The sequence below is a fragment of the Rissa tridactyla genome, chromosome 5 (assembly GCF_028500815.1).
Source record: "Rissa tridactyla isolate bRisTri1 chromosome 5, bRisTri1.patW.cur.20221130, whole genome shotgun sequence".
In the NCBI taxonomy this organism is placed as follows: domain Eukaryota; kingdom Metazoa; phylum Chordata; class Aves; order Charadriiformes; family Laridae; genus Rissa; species Rissa tridactyla.
The window spans coordinates 30,902,860-30,921,593 of record NC_071470.1 but is presented as its reverse complement, the minus strand read 5'-3'; the positions used below and the strand labels follow the sequence as shown (position 1 = coordinate 30,921,593).

The window sequence follows — 18,734 nt, the reverse complement described above, 5'->3', positions numbered from 1 at the left end:
GTATTTCTCATGGAACAACTATGGCAACAGAGGCTCAAGGACAGCCTCCTCATGTAGCACACTACAGTGCTGCAATGTGTGAGTGACAAAGCTTCTCAACCACACAGCTGTAACGATTTACCTTCACTGGACCTTTGCCTTAACCTTACTCCTGGAATAGTTTCATGTGAAACACTCCTTGGAAACAAAGGGTCAGATTTATTATTATAGAAAATTTCAACACAGATGGCTAATGTTTGCCAAAGTTCTGATGAAAACCAGAAAAATCTTGTCTCAAAAGGGAAAGCGATAATCATCTTTACTGGGGATTGTAGAGAAGCTGTTGTAGAGAGCCTTCTGCCTATTCAGAACACGGAGACACATTCTCGTGGTGTAAAACTACCCTTCCTGTCTTAAAAACTAATGTGTGAGTGAACTTAAGTTTAAAGGAATAAGCAACATGCTCAAAAACCAGGTCTGGTTACTTCTCACTAAATGAGAGGGAAGAAAATAAAAAAAGCCTCACCAGTATCTTGTTTTAATTTTTTAATGACTAAGTGTAACAAAACCAAGCAACCATGAGTAAGATAATTGTACACATACATTCAGTAACTACAGATGTGTTAGTCTACAACTAAATTGTGTGAATTGACCATTGACCTCAATACTTGTTCCCTCCTTGCTCTTCCACCCCCTCCTCACATGAAAGATTCATATACAGTGCAGATCTGAGCCACTGCTCAAAGTCAGTAGAAGTACTTTTGTTACCGTCAGTAGGAAATGTAGTAGGCCAAGCACTGAAATAAAAGACTTTTCTGGCCTCTGTTTTAACTTCCTGTACCTCAGTGTTTGCCTTCATTGACCAGGATACCTTTCCTGACTATCAGATCAGTACTTTTTTTTACGAGCAGGAATCCTCCCAGAGTTGAAAAATTTTTCCTTTTGACATGATTGTTTATTTCAAAGGCTGTTACTTGATTCAGATGTAAGATTTACTTGATCCAAGATATGCAACTTAAATTCATAATCTAATAATTTAATTTGACAGTGCAAATACAAAACTGGCAATTAAGTGGAGCAAAAAAAATATTTCTTACAGGACAACACTGTTCAATCCTTACTATTTCAGAAGGGCTCCTTTGGTAAATCCTGTTCAAAACCCCACATTCTCTGTTTTGTGTTAATAGATTGATCCCATGAAGGAGAACAAATCTTTATAATTCATTGTGTTGAAGACCTTGAGAGATTCTGCTGGATAAGTCTTGCAAGTGCTTCTTTACCTAGTAGAAAAACAAAACACATCAAATAAATTTTAGTAAGACAATGAACTATCAGCATCATGTATTCAGATTTTGCTACCAGTATATGTGACAACAGAAAGAGCTGAGACAAGGGAGGATTCAGGCATTTTAGAGTTAGGTCTATAAAAAACAATTATGCATATCCTGTACTAAACATGGAGCACTGGTGTGCCTTAAACGCCCCCTCTGGAAGTCATTCAACTTGCATGGATAATCTACATACCCTCTACTACTGAATTAAACTTTCAACATGTATGTACACTGGATTTATACTGACCTTATATCCTAGTTCTTTTGTCTTTTCTTCCAGCATGGCATATTTCTCTTTGTTTCTGTTCAGATGATCCTTATCTCCAGTTCCTTCTATATGCTTCAGTTTCTGGTGTGAAATCTCTAATTGCTTCTGATAATGATGGTGTTTTTCAATTTTTGCTTCAAAGTGTTTCAGCTCCTCCTAAGACAACAAATACACACAGCTTCACAGTATTTTCTTTCCAAGGCTTCCTCTCTCTTTTCTTGACAAGACATCCCTAATGCTACTTTACTAAGTCAAGCACAGAAAGCTTTTTCAGTTCCCTGCTTCTTAAAAATGTCTGGACAACACGTTATCATCACCACCCAGACACCCAATTTTGAAGGCAGGTGCTGAAAATGTCCCACTGCAGAGTCCTCAAAAGGAGGCTGCTGACGGCTGTGAGGTGGTAGGAGATGATAGCAGTGAGTACCAAATAAAAGTTTATACGTAAGAATAGTGGACTGGGAGGAGGGAGACAGATAGATAGAAAATTTTTAAGAGAAGCCTCCTTTCAAAACCAGGTCCTGGATTTCCAATTTTCTGCTTGGACTTAAACGTTTTCTGGGTTTGCAGTCTGCTATGATGAATCTGAAACAGGATGAACTAATTAACAAACAAAAAGTCCCAAAGCCAGACTAACTATGGTGTTCAGTGATCATCCTCAGATAACCTGGTACACTGCAAAGGGGACCAAAGAATGCATAATGTCTCTACCTACCAAAGCATGTTCTTGTTTTGCTACTTCAAGACAGTAAATTCAGTTTCTCTGCATCTTAGGACGTGTCCTCTCTGAAGAGGATATGAACAGTTCAAACTGTGATATCACAGTTCGATGCATAACATACAGAAAAGCTCTGACAAATCCAACAGTGAAATCCCTCTGTTTGACAGAGCCCACTTAATTTTGGTCACTGGTGTGTTTCAGTCCTGGTGGCTGACAAAATTCCTCTCATTTCAAGACAATTTAAAAAAAAATAACAAAAATCCATCATCCTAATAGATCTTCAGTTTTTAAAGCAAAGCGGTTTTGTTTTCAACACTTTTGACAAGAAAATAGTTTCCTTTTGCTGTAGAATATCCCAGTCTGTTTTACATACTATCTTCAGGACCTTAGTTTGGGGTTTCATTTTAGCTGCTCCTCTCAGATGATGTACCAGCAGAGCAGCACTTTTATCTTTCATTATGAAACCCTTATGAAGGTTGGCACTGTGGCCAGTCAGGAGAAGACACAACTTCATATGCTCAAACAAGGCTGAACGGAATCAGCACATGATTTCTTTGATTCTGCTCTCATGGACTTTTTAAATAGGCAGATGTTCCACTGTGATTGTTACTGTCTTACTTTTGCTAGGATGTCCCAACATTCACGGTAACAAGACAGGTTTGGTCTGGTGATGAGGTTTGCCTCAATGAAGATTTCTACTAAAACAGTAAAATTAATAAGCAGATATGTGTTCTTGCTTATGGAATTGGGTTTTTCTTTTTCCCTGTGGCAAATATGAAGGTCAAATTTACCTCTCATGCAATTGTACGTTCCTGACGAGAATGTCCCACTGGGGACAGCAGAAGCCTTGTTGCAGGCATCAGCAGGCTTTCCTCTGCTACTCTTACAAGCAGGGCCACTGAAATCAGTGTAATTAAAATGTTTTCTTCATAAGAGAATTGGGATGCATATGAGTTAAAAGAAATAAGATGGATATTTGACATCTAGGAGAGACAGATGTCAACCCCTGTCCCAGGCAGTTAAAACTCTCTCATTACATTATCTGGAAAGAATTTCAAGGTGTCCCGAGCCATGCCTTGGAGGGTAAGACAACATTGTAAGTACACGCAACTCCATGAAGAAGCCCTGAAGAGGTACTTCTCCACGCTAACAACCAAAATCTATTCTGATAAACAGGTAGAGTCAGATAAAAAAACCCCACCATTATCTCAATGCAATTTGAATTAAATAAAACCAGTATGAATCCCACAGGAATTAATTTCGATAATATTTCCTTGAAAAGTGGTCTTTATCTTGGTACTTTTGGATCGATTCCACAGAGCTCCAACACAGGAAGGTAGCGGTGCAAGAGGTAGGCATGAGAGGGAAATTGTTGGGTATATAGAGTACACTGCTTCCCAAAGAAGTAACTACACTAAGACATTGGGTAAGAGAGGGAAACTTGGTGCATTGGAAACAAACAAGCGGGGCCTGATCTTTTAAAGATTTAAAATACGCAACACTTGCTTGGGATTCAGGATTTTCATTTTGCTGATTACAACAGAACCATGCATATGGCTAGTTACATACATGTTTGTATATCTGAAATACAAGGAAGGCAGCATGACTCTTTTTTATAGTGTCTGAAAAGCAATACAGAAGTGGCTGCACTCCGAGTAAGACTGAGTGTTTCTTTACATGGGAAAACATCTTTCCCTAAGAGGTCTAACTGGAATTCTACTTACCCGAAAAGATTCAAGTTCTTTCTCAGTGAAATTGGCTGATTTCGCCATGTCCCACAAATCAATCACTCTTGGTTCTTCAAATTCTAAACAAACACATACCACTAAATGAAAATCTGGACCCAATGCTTTTATGCCCAGCTTGTATTAAACATGCTTTCTCACATACACACACACACAGACCCATTAAGCACTGCATTACTGATAGGTCTACTATCTGGACAAAAAGGGAGAAAAATCCAAGTACTTAACTTAAAACTACAGTATTGCTGTAGCAAGTTTTTAAAAAGTAAAAAAAAACACCGAGGAACTGAATAACAGCACTGCTTGCCCTGCAATGTCGTCCCTGTGCTCCTGGGGATGAAGGCGTAATATCCCTTCTCATGTCAGCATGGAAGACAGAACTATACTCTTTACAGGTTGTCCCTCTCCTTTATTTAGGCTTCTAGTGTTGGCTTCTAAATAGAACAGGTTGGCTGTATCTCATCATCCCGTTGTGGTCACACCATGTACTGCAATACTGTGACTACATTTTATTACTTGCCCACTGATTTTTAATTTTTTAAAAATGAAATTAATCCCAAATAAAAAAAAAACACCACTGTGTCATACCACTGGTTGTGTCATAGCCCTGGTGACTGACTTTACGCAAACGCTCAAATCCCTGATTGATGCTTCTTAGCTTGTCTTTGAGTTCTCTGTGTTTGTTGTGCAAGATCTCCTCTTTCACCAGGTTCTCTTCAGATGGGTTGATAACATTTTTGTGGATATCTGTTGAAGAAAAAAAGTGTTGTTGATTGTAGGCCAAATCCTGATAGGTCAAAAGCTCCACAAATCCCCCAAGTCTGAGTCAAATAAAAGATAAGTTCTTAGCATTTGAGCTGAGTGTAAATAAAGCATCCACACCACACTCTGAGAGGCATCAATTCCTTTTGCAGGTCAATATTAAGATCAATGCCCCTCAGTGCTCTGGAGGGTGATATTACAGAAACGCCTTTTAATTCCTACTGGCCACCAGCCAAGATTTTAATAAGGAAATGTTTGTATTTTCCTAGGTTAGGAATATCCCAACGAATTGGAGTAGGGATGATTGACGAGTCCTGTGCCCTCTTCCCTAGGCATTACATGAACCAATCAGGACATCTAACATTGAAATGACTTCTAGCAGCTTTCAGCTTGGACTCTACAATGCAAACATCAAACTGCCTATAAGCTTTAAAATACTTTGGCTCTAACAATTTTAGCTAGGATTAGTACAGCAAGCTGGTTTCAGATCCTCAATGTTTTAATACACCTCAGGCTCAGTGCCTAAGATATTCAAGTATATCCTCTTGGGCTCCCAGCTGTTGAGATAAAACATGCATGTTCTGCAGACTTTAGGGCCGTATTTTGCAGCAGTGGATCTACGCATGCTGCATATTTCCAGTAAAATACTATGGTCATCATTGCTAATCTGATGGTATCTTCCCTGCTTGAAACGCAGGCAGAATCAGAAAACTGAAATGGCAACATTTTCACTATCTGGCAAGATTTTTCGCAGCTAACGCAGAACTAAACCCAGCAAGTATTTGGAAATGTCAGCATCTGCAAGCAGTTCTGATAGAAATGTAAGACTACAGGAATTTCACAGAAACTTGGAAACAATGGAGGCAAAGGGCAGAGAAAAGAGCTGTACGGATCTTGAAACATCAGAGAAATGTTCAGGCACCTTCTGTTCTGCTCACAGTCTCCAGCAGAATATTGTATTCATGAATCTTTTCTTTGTGATGCTTAAATTCTCGCCAAAGCTTATCCAACTCCTCATAAGAGAACTTCCCAGAGGTCTTGGCCTGAAAGAAACATGAGCTCATTGTGCTTTCCAGGCCAAGTGCTTTTAAGTGCACTCAACTGCCAAAACTTCTTCCTACTTCCCACCACATTTCGAAAATTATTAAGTCCAGCTTTTCCTTAAGATCTTTTGTTTTAAATCCCTCTATATTAGTAGTAGGTCAGGATTTAGACATCGATGGATACGGTGGCTTTAATCGTGTCAAAAGGAAGTTTGCTTCAGACTTACAAAACTAGACTTGCTATGGGCTACCCAGTGAAAAGTGTCTGCCATTTCTATTCCATGGAAATCAATTTAATAGAGAAACAGGGCCATGGAGCTCCATATGCAACTGAAAGGGGAGTGTTTGCATGAGGGATGCAGCCTGATATTAAGCACAGTCTTACTTAATCTTACTCTACTGGCAAGCCAAGATTTTATCCTGCTGTGCATTTGCTCTGCAGTGATTTGTTCCTCACTGAACTACTTTTTAGCAATTAGGGAAGCACTGGTCAGACAGCTGGAGCACTACCCACACAAATCTGGTGACTTATTTGCTGCTATGCATGATCAATAGTGAACGTTTTTAAGATCTATTCAGCCCCAACCCTTTTTTTTTTTTGCTTAGGGAATGTTTCTATCTAATGGAGTTTACTGTTCCCCAAAGCACATGATGTCATGTCCCTTGCCAGAGCTGTATCTAGTCACAGTAACATTTTAAAACCCAGTAAATCTTTTTCTCTGCTCTACTACCACTGCACTAGACTGGTGTAAGAATTCTTTGCTTTACCTGACTGCTTGTTTCTTAAAACTTCAATTATTTAATTTTTGAAGATTATGACTTCACCAGTTTTAACTGCCCAGAGTGACAGTACACTTTCTATTTTTTATGCATTAATGCAAATCCTGGCAATTTTCACTTGAATACCAGGTTGGGAAAGTCTTAATTTAACACTCCTCACTACACATTTCACTTTTAAAGAGTCTATGAAATGGTTCTATTTTAAATGCGCCTTTTTTAAAAAGCCCAGAAACAACAATAAGAAAAACACGAAAAACACCATAGGTATACTACCACACTGTGTAACAGTCACACGAAGCGAAATCATGAGTTCAGTGAAATCTGAGGAAAAATTTTGTTTTTCCTCAGTGGACCCAGGATCCTACCCTCCATGCAGACTGATGTGTGTGTTTTCTTTGGTCACACCTGGTGACCTGGATGCAGGTGGGATGCTCTCAGGGCACAAAGATGTGCGGTACAAAGCACAGCAGCTTGGCCAGGAATTAAAAGCAGAGTAGTAAAGCTATTCAATTCCAAGTCTGGGGGCTCTCAGAAGACACAGGCAATAGTTCAGTGGAGAAACACTGATTTCCTATACTCCAGTTCCTGGAAATCTTACTCACCTTGCTCCATAATTTTTCCAGTCTTGGATCATCTAGTGTATCACTTTCTGTACCGTCTTTAATGTAGTTGGTATCAACTAGTTGAGAGTCTTTCTTTCCATTCATTCCATATTTAGTCATAATGACTGCAAGGGAATAGAAGATACAGAAACATCAGAACCAATTACGGATGTATAGAAGATGAGAGATTGGTTACATCCTTGACTTGCAGAGCTGGATTTTGCAGCTCACAGTGGAAAAGCTAACAGTTTTAAGACACAGAGGTCCCAGGTTTAATGACATCTTCTGAAAACATCAGGAGCAAAGGAATCTGTTAGCCTCCTGCAGCTCCCTACTGACCACCAAGGAACTTGTGTGTGGTCACCGTCTGGAAAGACAACCTGTTATTTAACGGCTCAAACACAAACACAGGTGTCTAACCATGCATGCATCTGATGCAAAGTTTAAACTCCTTCTGTAAAGATACCTTACCATTACATCAAAGCTGCATCTAAGTTTGGTTTCTTTCAAAGGTATACCTTACCATTCAAGTTGCGTCTAAGTTTGGCTTCTTTCTCTCCATCTTCATCTAGCCCTTCAGCCTTCAGTTTTTTCCAGCTTAGCTCATCCTTTTCTTGCAATTTTAGATCACTGTGCAACTCTGCCAGTTTCACAGCAGAGAGATGAAGCTAACAAGAACAGAGAAAGGTTGTATTCCGTTATGTGGAGTCACCTCCTGTTGCATTGTTACCTCAGAAGCCAATATAGATGCGTAGCCAGTATAGCACATATTTTACTCTAATGCTATGTATCCATCTGAATTTAAGGGCCTTAACATATGAGCCACTGCACACATAACACCTCTTGCCCATGAACCCCAGCATACTAGTGTTAATAGAGTGTGATCATGTAGCTTTCTCTCTCAGCTCTTCGGCTACTTGGATAACAGGGAAATAATGTAAGGGATAAAAATCTGTTTCTTTCTTTGGTGTTCCTTCAAGTAATATTTAAATGGGATTTCCCCCCCTACTTTTAACAGGACCACCTTCTAAAACAGACTCTACCTTAAAAATGTCCAGTACCAGTAACAAAGAATGTAAAAAAATAATTAATTAAATCAATCCAGTTTCACTAATTCACAAAAGGCAGTAATGACCAAAATTCTCAAACAACATGCCATTGCCACCACATGTGCTTTCTTGTAGTAACCATACAGTTATAGTGAGTCAGTAAATTTTATTTGTCAGTGTGGTTTTGCAGACTACCAGGACACTGAGGATGGCCTTGCAGGTCAAAAAGCTACTTCATCAGCAATTTCTACTACGATCAAAGCGTAAAATTTTCTAAGATCGCTTCTTAACATGGTTTATGTACATTAAAAACATACAAAACCTAGAGGTAGTCCTGTCCCGCAAAACAGAACAAAAAGATAACATACTGAGGCTGAAGCTATCAAAAAAAAAATTAAGACTTAAATGAATGATAGGTTATCTTGAAATTTTGTGAACTACAGAGAAAATAGGAACAACAACGACTAATATGCAGTTGGCTAAGCAGCATTGCTGTAAACTGAGTCTGAACTTCCAGATTTTGAACACATTAGATACTCAGTTTAAAACAAAGAAATGTAACAAATCATATTAATGCCTCAGAATTTCTTTTGTGTGTGCATGCACGCATGTTAATAACAAGAAAGCGAGGTAAGGAAAAGCGCAGAGAAGAGAGGAGATCAAAACACGAGCAGTGTGACTCCCAGTGCAGTTCTGCCTGAGCTGCCCCAGTCCTTCTACCCCTGACCACTGAGCAGACAGCTCCTGGGAGCCCAGATCCAGCTCTGAACCACCTGGGCTAGGAGAAGCTTATTTACTGGAGGGTTTCTTTTTGTCATTAAAATCAGATTACAGATTTTAAAAATTATCATTTTCAGTGAGGAAGCAGCGTGTTTAATAAACACAGAATCAGAACTCAGTATCATTTTTAAACATCAGAATGATACTGAAAAGATTCAGCCATTCATTTGAGTGTCAGTAGGTTATTTGAAAGCAACTAGGAAAATGTTATTATTTTGAGCTAATGCCCTAAATTCCTATTGACAGGAATTCAGGAACCTATGCACATTATTGTTGCTACTTTCAGCTTAGGCTGTCCTATTAATTAGTCTTGTGCTACTGAATATAATTATTTTAATTTTTAAATTAAAGATTTTTTTGTATCTTGCAGTTGGCTTACTGAAATAATTTACTAAAATCTAGAGTAGTTACAATCACAGGTAAATACAAAATTTATAGAACACATTAAAACTTCTGATCCCTTTAATACTAATGCAAAGGAGCATGCCTATTGTCTTCTTTACCATCTACTTTTGGGGAACTGCTTGATAAAAGCTAAGCACTTAGAAGGAACCACTTTATTTATGATTTTTAGTACGGGCTAAAGCCGAAAAAACCCTAATCATGTACTTATTTGCTTTTCTGGAGCAGGATGACCTGAACAGCCAGTGTCATTGCTGCAGTGGCACCAAGTAACAACGCTTTGCTCAGCAAGAATTGCACGCTGATGCTTCAGGAGGAAGACTGAGTGAAAAGTTTACTATAAGCTTTTGAAATGGAAATGACCAATCATTTCAGTATTTCTGTACTCTAATGTCAGCATTCAAGAAGCACGGACTTAATATGTAGTTAGGCTGAGCAAATTCCGTAAAAAAAAAATCACCAGCAATTACTTAGGTAATAATTAATTCAGCTCCTTAGTACTGCAAAAATAGGAAAAAACAATCTTTTAAACAGATGTCTTTATCATCAGAGACACACTGTTGTATAAAATATTACAGAATGCAGTTTATATCAAATACTCTCTGCAGTTAGTGCAATCTCATAAACACATACAGTTTTGTGTTTTCTAAAAAGTTCCAGAGAGGAATATCAGAACTTCTAAAGTTTGGAGACATCTCATCATCAATCAAACATTAATTAAACTCTTAATAAAACCAAGAAACTACATATTAAGCCCACTGTTCCTTAATGAAAAAAAAATTAATTCTATTCATATTTCTCCCAGTTCCAATAAGATTTTTCTGATTCTCATTGTAATTTAGTATGAAGCTCAACTAACTGTCCTTTAAAACATTATAAATCCTTTGAAACCTGCTGGAAGCCCCTTGCCTGTTCCATTTATTACACAGAAGTGAATACATAGGCTAATTTAAAGTATATAGTTCAAGAACCGCTTCCTTCAAGATCATCTCATGTAGGACCCTGAATGACACTAGGTAAAAAATGTCAAGAGGTAAGCCGCCTCCACATCACTTTACTAACATTGAATGTTGGAACCACTAACTAGAGGTGAAAAAGCTAAGTTTAATGATTAAATAAAGTACCAAGTTCCTTACGCTTATACCTTATACTGCCTGAACATTAACATCCAAGATAGGTACCTGGCAATTCTGGGAATGAGTGCTGGAAATCTGTGAAACATTACAACAATTACGTTGTTTGCTGTTTGCCTGGCTACAATCATTACTTGCAATATCATTATCTACACCCTTGCTTCTGAGAAGAAAGCGTTCTTTACTACAAATTTTTTAGGTATAACATGCCCTAGATTCCGGAGCCCAATGCTGCTCTGGGATGGCCAGGAAGCCCCAATAAAAAGCGTTGCTAGAACTGCATGAACAGCAACCACCACAGCACAGCGGACTGTTAGAGACTAGCACGCCAAACCATGTACCTTGTGAAACCCACATAATGTCTGTTATTGGTTCAAAAAACTATAGAATTAGGATCTAAGAACTCTTGTATTAAAATAACTTTTCAAAGTTTTTATACAAAACATATACCTATGAAAAGAGATTCTGAGAAAGATCAAACCCTCCCTTCCTCCCTCCCTCAGGGCAACAGGAAGGAATTCTGACTTGCCAGCTCCTGGCTCTCATGAAGTAACGTTTTTGGGCTTTCTGAAGGACTGATCATCCAGCTCTTTGTTGCAATGCTGAGCTGTAATATCCATCTTTTATGTAAAAACAAAGGAGTTCCTTATTTTCAGTACTATCTCCACCACAACCAAAATGAGGGGAAGAGGGTGCAGCATTGGCACTCACAAGTATTTCAAACTAGGTCTAACACACAGGCTCAGTTTTCCTCTTATTCCAGACGTTGCCCAAACATACCGAAAAATCACATTCTAAAATGCAGGCTGGGTGTCAACTGTACTCAAAAGTGAAATTGAGATGGTGGCAAATGTAGTTCAAGTAGGTGTTGCCTCTCTAAAATCTGGCTCACGCGTATAGAATTTACTAAAGCTTAGTTCTTTATTCTGACACAGTTAACTTCATTTTACATTTTAGCATCTTAATGTAGATGACGTAAAGCATCTCAAATTTCAATTCCAAAAGATACAGGTATGAAAATGAAACAAGACTGTAATCGGAAAAATAAGAGAAACCGACAAAACTATCATTATAGGTTATTTCTTGTCTCCATGTTGTTTCTTCTTCAGCTGTCTGTTCACATCTGGAGTTTCATTATCACACACTGCCCTATCCCCCACCCCATCCATCTCCCATTGAGGGAAGGAGTATTTTTGCTATCTTCTTTTGGCACATTGGGAGGAAGCACTAAGGCAGGGCCTCTATTTTTGACTAAACTCAGGGATGTCCTGCCTCTAATTCAATTGCTCAGGCTGGTAAATGCCTACCCAGGATACAGGAAATCCATGACCAATATTAACTATATTCCTTTGCCTTAGAGAACTGAACCTTTACCAGCTATGACTCTAACTTCCACGCTCCACAATATTCAGGGCATGAAGATAGGTGTGCAGTGCGCTCCTCCCCTCCTGTTTGAGCTGTTCTGCTTTGCTGTAATTAAATATTTCCACCGTAATTGAATATTTTGACTGTATTTTCACTTTAATTAAACAGTTTTTAGCTCAGAGTGAGAGAAGCTCAAGTATCACTGTAAAAATTAAGGCTCTGATCTGGGAATGGTGATGCCCATTTGCTGGTCAACTCGCATGTGACTACATCACTTGGTATAAATGAAATACCACTGGTGACATAACCGGCAAGGTGGAGGGTTTCTTACTCTCCCGTGCAGTGAGCTCCTGTCCTGTGAAAGGAGGAACTAAGGCTACTGCCTTCAGACAGGACACGCTGAAAGCATCATGCCCCTAAAAGAAAGGGGCTAAAGCATCCAACCAGCGAGTGCAGGTGGCAGTCTCAGATCCTCCACGGTACCCAGACAGACTTCACTCTCTTCCACTTCCTGGGCAAGTCCTTTAACTGGTGGATTTAAAGATGGGAAGATCAACACTTCCCATGACACATGGCAGGAGAGGGCAAAGGAGACACCTCCTGAGAGAAGCCCTTACACAGCACCGCTGTTCCCAGATGCCTGCGGGTCCACAGAGCCCCCTGGGAGCGGGGTCGTGTGGGTCCCGCTCTGAGCTGCCCGTCGGGGGCAGCCAGGTCTAAAATCCAAACAAAAGCTACGGCAGCCCGGAGGCCCGACACCCAGCCGGCGGCTTGGCCAGGCGACGCCGGGCCGGGCAGCCTCGGTTTCTCCTCACACACCAGCCCCGAGCTCCAGCCGCCGCCCGCGCCGCTTCTCCCGCCGCACTTCACCCCCTGAGGCGGCTGACAGGGAACGAGTGTCCGAAGAGGCCGAGCCTGGCCCTGGGTCCCCCTCAGAGCTCTGCCAGAACACTCCCTCAGAGCGCCGCCATCGCCCCCGCTCCTCCGCCGCCGCCTCACTCACCCGCTGCGCCTTCTCCCAGATCTGGTTCAGCCTCACCACCCGGAACTCCCCGGCCTCCCGCCGCTTGGCGCCGGCGGCCGCCAACCCCTCGTTGGCCTCCCGGGAGTATTTGCTGGCCTGGACGCCAGCGGCAAGGAGGAGTGCAGCACCGAGAGCCGCCACAGCCCGCGCCGCCGCCGCCATGTCGCGATGGACGGGGAACTACAAGTCCCGGGATGCCGCGCTGCTTCCCGCCTTCAGGCCCCGAGCGGGCGGGCGGCCGCTAAGGTGCGGGCTCCGCGCCCTCCTCGGCGAGGGAAGGGGGTGTGTTTTGTGGAGGGACAACAGGCAGAAAACGCGTTGTAGGTCGAAAATCCAGTGCCTAGTTTTGGGGTCCGGGTAGCGTGAGAAGAATTAGGTTTGGACTGTTTCTCTTCAAGTGGCTTCGTGTCATTCCCCTCAGTGTTTGCTTCACAAAATGTGGAAATATGTTGGATGTGGCAGCTTTTGTAGGTTTTTTTTTGCAGCCTGTAATAACTACAGTGAACGTTCTGCACCCTGTGTGCCCCTCAGCGAGGTGTTGCTATCAGCTGTGCGAGGAAAAGGGGGCGTATGGGTCTAAACACCACGCCTCTGATCGAACAAAGTTTTCAGATACTAGCACAGAGTTCAAGAGTATACAAAAAAAGAAAGGCAGCTCAGGAAGGCTGGAAGGCAAGAATGGGGACCAGTTCCCCAGTACTCCCTATGAGAGGAAGAAGGACTCTGTCCTCCCTTGGTCCCCCTCTACTCGACTCTGGTGAGACCCCACCTGGAGGACTGCATCCAACTTTGGAGTCCTCAGCACAAGAAGGACAAGGACCTGTTGGAGCGGGTCCAGAGGAGGGGCACAAAGATGATCAAAGGGCTGGAGCACGTCTCCTGTGAGGACAGGCTGAGAGAGTTGGGGTTGTTCAGCCTGGAGAAGAAAAGGCTCCGAGGAGACCTTATAGCGGCCTTTCAATACTTAAAGGGGGCCTACAGGAAAGATGGGGAGGGACTCTTGAGCAGGGTGTGTAGTGATAGGATGAGGGGTAATGGCTTCAAACTGGAAGAGGGTAAATTTAGATTAGGTATCAGGAAGAAAGTTTTCACTATGAGCATGGTGAGACGGTGGAGCAGGTTGCCCGGGGAAGCTGTGAATGCCCCATCCCTGGAAGTGTTCAAGGCCAGGCTGGATGGGACCTTGAGCAACCTGGTCTAGTGGGATGTGTCCCTGCCTGTGGCAGGGAGGTTGGAACTAGATGATCTTTGAGGTCCCTTCCAACCTAAACCATTCTATGACTCTCTGACACTTCTACCCAGGACAGCATGTAGGGTTTGATGATGTGAGGAGGAGGAGGAATGTGGTAGTAGTAACGAGTATATTGGGTAGTTATCAAGGGGTGACCTACAAGAATGGCCCCGAGGCTGATAGTGTGTGCTGAGAGTGCAGCTCTTGGGCAGGAGTGCCCTATCCTGCATGGCACCAGTCTCCCTTCACAGTGCTTCCTTCTCAGGTGGGCAGTCGAGAACTACAGTAGGCAACAGGAAATCTTTGGAGGTGATTAAGTCAACCCATATTAAGAAAAAAAACCATGATGCAGCAAAAATGACCAATATTTAATGCAGGGTTGGTATATATCCTCCCCAGTTGAAAAAAAAATCTGCTAAAATTGAATGCTGCTATGAAAGAAGCGCAGAAGATGCAGAACACACTCCAGGTGGGTGATTCTGAGGGGAAGGTGGCGAAGAAAGCTGTTCCTTCTCTTGTCGTCCTCTCTTTTGCACACTGCAAGCTTGTGTAGTACTAGGTCTTCGGCATAGTTGGGTATTTCTGTGTTGAGTTTGTTTAGTAAGGTAGTGGTGGGGTTACTTTCCTGAGCCTAGCTGGTGGTGGAGGCAAAAGATCGCTTCATAAATTCACCTCAGATCTCATGTGTGACCTTGAGCAAATTAAAGCATAGCTCTGTAGTACTGTCAACACCAAGCCTTCATGCATTATAAATTAGTCATATGAAAACAAATAGATTGCCTAAACTATAATGAGATTTCTGAGCACAATGCACTGGGGAGGATTTTCACTGGGCTCTCATTTTTGCCTTGTAAGCAATATAAACATCTTGTCTTTTCTCTTCCAGAGTTTCCTAAATCAGTGCAGAGATTCTCGGTCATATGAACCTAGAAGCTGTTGCTATAAGACTAAATTGCTGAAGCGGGCAAAAGTATTGCAGTATACGTTGCATTGAAGAGCAATTGAAGTGAGCATTGAAGTATACATTGAAGTATAGTGAAATGGTGATGGGAAAAGAAGCCCATCAGCCCTATGCAAATCTTGCAAGGCTCTCCACATCAATTTTAGGATCTAGAACTTCTTTTAGTCTCATTATTACAGTGTATATATGCATCGTTGAGTCATTCTGGAACAGATGGTTTCGTCTTGTCTGTCATTTGAAGTATTGATTGAGTTTTCAGGCTCTCTGCAAAAAAATTCAACCTCCATGCTATATAAACTCTTTCAGGTTCCCACTTTTTTTCTTGTATTAAGCGTAGTTATGCATAGCTTTATTCACTTCTTTGCTCAAGTTTTCGAGCTACACTGGGAACATTTTTAGAAATAGGTAAGGGATGCAGCACCATTAGTTTTCTTATGCTGGCTTTTTGGGTCTCATTCTTCAGTCCTCTTATGTCTGTGTCAAGTGACCACTGCTTGGTATTGTTCTGTATGTCCTGGTCCAAGTGCTTCACTCCCACAGGTAAAAAGCCAAAATAACTCTATGGACTTCTGTGTAGAGACTTTGGATTTACATTGGTGTTGATGAGGCCAAACTCATCATAGAGTGCACCTCTATGCAGTGGGGGTGATGGGAAATCAACTCCATCGTTTCCCTTTCCTGTGCACTTCGGGGCAAATTTTCTCTTCAGTTTTCCTTAGCACAGTTGAAAAGCAGCTCAGCTGAATCCCTGAGACTGTGCCAAAACTGATACAAGCAGTGGAAATGTTAAGCTATTGCGGACTCTATTGTTTGAATTGTTCCAGAGGTTGTAGCTGAGTTGATGGACCATTGTTTTTTGTGTATTCATTCTTTGTTATCCTTATTAAAAAAGAAACATTAAGAAAACATCATGTAGACCAATTTCAGAAGTCTTTCTTCTGCCCTCTGCTTACTTTAAAAACAAAATTAGAGAAATTTGGAATGAGGATGACATTGCAAAGTAGTAAAAAAATCAGAGAAAGTCTTGGTGAAAAGAAAGACGGAAGAAAGTTTAATTGCACTTATGGAACAGCCCATGGTTCCTGGGAGAATAAAAGAGGGGAGGACTTTGAAGCTTACATTCAGAGGCTTGAACGTGATTTAAGTTACATTCTTCTGAGTACAGTGTCAGGACATCTTTTCCTTTAAGAGTCAGTGTAAGAGCTGGACCAGCTGCTTCTGGCTTCAGTTTTTACCAAACTAGTTCACCGTTAAATTTGTGCCTTCACATATTCTATATACATCTAAAATTTTTTGCGAGTAATAGAGACTCCCCAGCGTTTCAAATACTCTGTTGCAGAACTCTGGAAATGAAAGCTGTTTTATGGCCTTTCTCATCTCCATCTTCTATCCCAGCAATAGGGTCTGCAGGCTGAGCCTAGCCAGCCAAAATGCAGGGCAGGCAGGGGAAGTGTGGTGGGTTTGCAAGGTGCTGCTAGCTTTGTCCATATATGCCCTCACTTGGCCTCCCCAGGACCCTACTGAGGGTGTACTGAAGTGATGTCTGTGAACCTTTTAACCTTAGCCAAAAGTCTGCCCCAGTTGGAAAGTGATGTGTTAGATGTTTCCCAGGGTGTCTTTCCCTTCCTTCTGGGAGACCACAGATGTCTCTCATGTCAGGGCTTCAACAGGAACTTCAGAGACACCCAAAGGGTTTGATAATCCAAAGACTTTATTTAGGCATCAAAACTCTTGATGTCGCATTAACAAGCATGTTGATATCTTTAAATCATTTTTGTATTTTTACTTTGTTAGCAAACAAAATTTCATTTAACAAATATACATCAATCAGAATAAGTTTTCCCATTGAAGAAGGATGCAGCTCGAGCATTCTGTTGTGCATCTGGTGCTGGGTGCCGAGCCCACTGCACTGGGATGGTAGTGAGGAAGGGTCAGTGCATCTGCATCTGGAAGCGCTTCACATACTCCTTCACCCAGGATGCCTGGGGGTCCGCGCACACCTTCAGCCCCTTCTTGGTGACGAGGCTGCCAGGAGAAAACCAACATTGGGGTGCTCAGCTGGGATAATGAGGTATCTGCACTGGGTCTTGCTGGCAGCATCCTGGGTGTCCCTGGTTGTGCCCCCTTCCCCCTCATGGCTACCCTTGGCCACGCTTGGGGTGCTGCCCCGGCCATCCCACCTCGACCCCTGACAGTGTTTGGTACTCACACCACTGCGGGCAGGGGGCAGCTACTGCTGGTGGTGTAGGTGGAGGCGATGGTTCTGCGCAGAATGGGGCGGTGCATGTAGCTGAAGCAGCACACGGTGGGGATGGTGTCTGTGGGGGCAGAGAGACCACCCCAGTAAGACCCCACAGTGTGGCGGAGGCTCTGCCTGAGGCTCCCAGGGGATTCGTCATCCCCTGTGTATCCCCCAGGGACACCCCCTGGAAGCCTCCGTCCCCGAGTCTGAGTCCCAGCACTGGTGATGTCCCACCTGCTCCCAGCCCTCCCCATGGACATGAGGGTCCCATCAATGGGGATGGGGCTCTCTCCCGGGGAGGGACAGCAAACCTGTCTTCCGGGTGGATGCAGCAAAGCTGGAGTCACCAAGACGGGCCTCAGCTGGTGAGCAGGTGGCCACGAGGAGCAGAACGGCAAGGACAACTGCAGGGACCTTCATGGTGCTGCAGGGGCTGAGGAAGCCGTGAATAGGGCTGGAGCTGGGGTGGCTGCAGGGGTCTCCTCTGCACGATGCTTGGCCGCTGCTGCCGCTGCTCTCCTTTTATTCCCTGGCCACTGGGTGGGCACGGGGTTTCAAGGAAACAAAACAAGTGTATCATATCAGGGAAATTATGCCAGGATTGCCCAGTTTTGCTGAACTGGAGATGGCCAAGAAACCACAGAAGGGGAAGTGCTGGCCATGGGGCTGTGACTTTCAGATTCAAGAGAGAACAAGTCTTACGAGGAGCGTCTGAGGGAACTGGGGTTGTTAAGTCTGGAGAAAAGGAGTCTCAGGGGAGTCCTTATCACTCTCTACAACTACCTGAAAGGAGATTGTAGAGAGGTGGGAGTCAGTCTCTTTTCTCAGGTAACAAGTGATAGGATGAGAGGAAATGGTCTCAAGTTGCACCATTTAGGGGAGGTTTAGATTGGATATTAGAAAAAATGTCTTCACTGAAAGGGTTGTCAAGCATTGGAACAGGCTGCCCAGGGAAGTGGTTGAGTCACCAACCCTGGAGGTATTTGAAAGATGTGTAGACATGACACTTGGGGACATAGTTTAGTGGTGGACTTGGTAGTGTTAGGTTAATGGTTGGACTTGATGATCTTAAGGGTCTTTTCCAACCTAAACGATTCTATGATTTTATTCCGTGACTTCATGGTCCTCTGAGGGCCAAGGGAACCATAAGCCAGGCCGGAGGTGGGGTGGCTGCAGGGCTCTTCTCTGCATGATGCTCGTTCCCTGCTCCCGCTGCCCCCATTTTGTCCCCCAAGAGTTTCAAGGAAAGAAAATGAGTGCATCATACCAAGAAAATGACTAGGATCACCCAGTTTTGCTGAGCTGGAGAAGGCAAA

The 18,734-nt window shown here is 42.7% G+C and overlaps 2 protein-coding genes across 2 annotated transcripts; both read right to left on the bottom strand.

Annotated features, from left to right (window-relative positions):
• Positions 1-510: 510 nt before the first annotated feature.
• On the bottom strand, positions 511-13,178 carry LRPAP1 (LDL receptor related protein associated protein 1). The gene is made up of 8 exons (XM_054202884.1): positions 12,964-13,178; positions 7,755-7,899; positions 7,232-7,356; positions 5,729-5,849; positions 4,633-4,791; positions 4,024-4,106; positions 1,558-1,734; positions 511-1,259 (listed from the first exon to the last, which is right to left on the bottom strand). Exons 1-8 carry the CDS (start codon positions 13,144-13,146, stop codon positions 1,194-1,196), a joined length of 1,059 nt encoding a protein of 352 aa, XP_054058859.1. The 5' UTR covers positions 13,147-13,178; the 3' UTR covers positions 511-1,193.
• A 3,691-nt stretch (positions 13,179-16,869) lies between these two features.
• LOC128910115 (C-C motif chemokine 5-like) lies at positions 16,870-17,964 on the bottom strand. The gene is made up of 3 exons (XM_054203009.1): positions 17,730-17,964; positions 17,386-17,494; positions 16,870-17,201 (listed from the first exon to the last, which is right to left on the bottom strand). The coding sequence occupies exons 1-3, from the start codon at positions 17,836-17,838 to the stop codon at positions 17,108-17,110; spliced, it is 312 nt and encodes a 103-aa protein (XP_054058984.1). The 5' UTR covers positions 17,839-17,964; the 3' UTR covers positions 16,870-17,107.
• Positions 17,965-18,734: the final 770 nt, after the last annotated feature.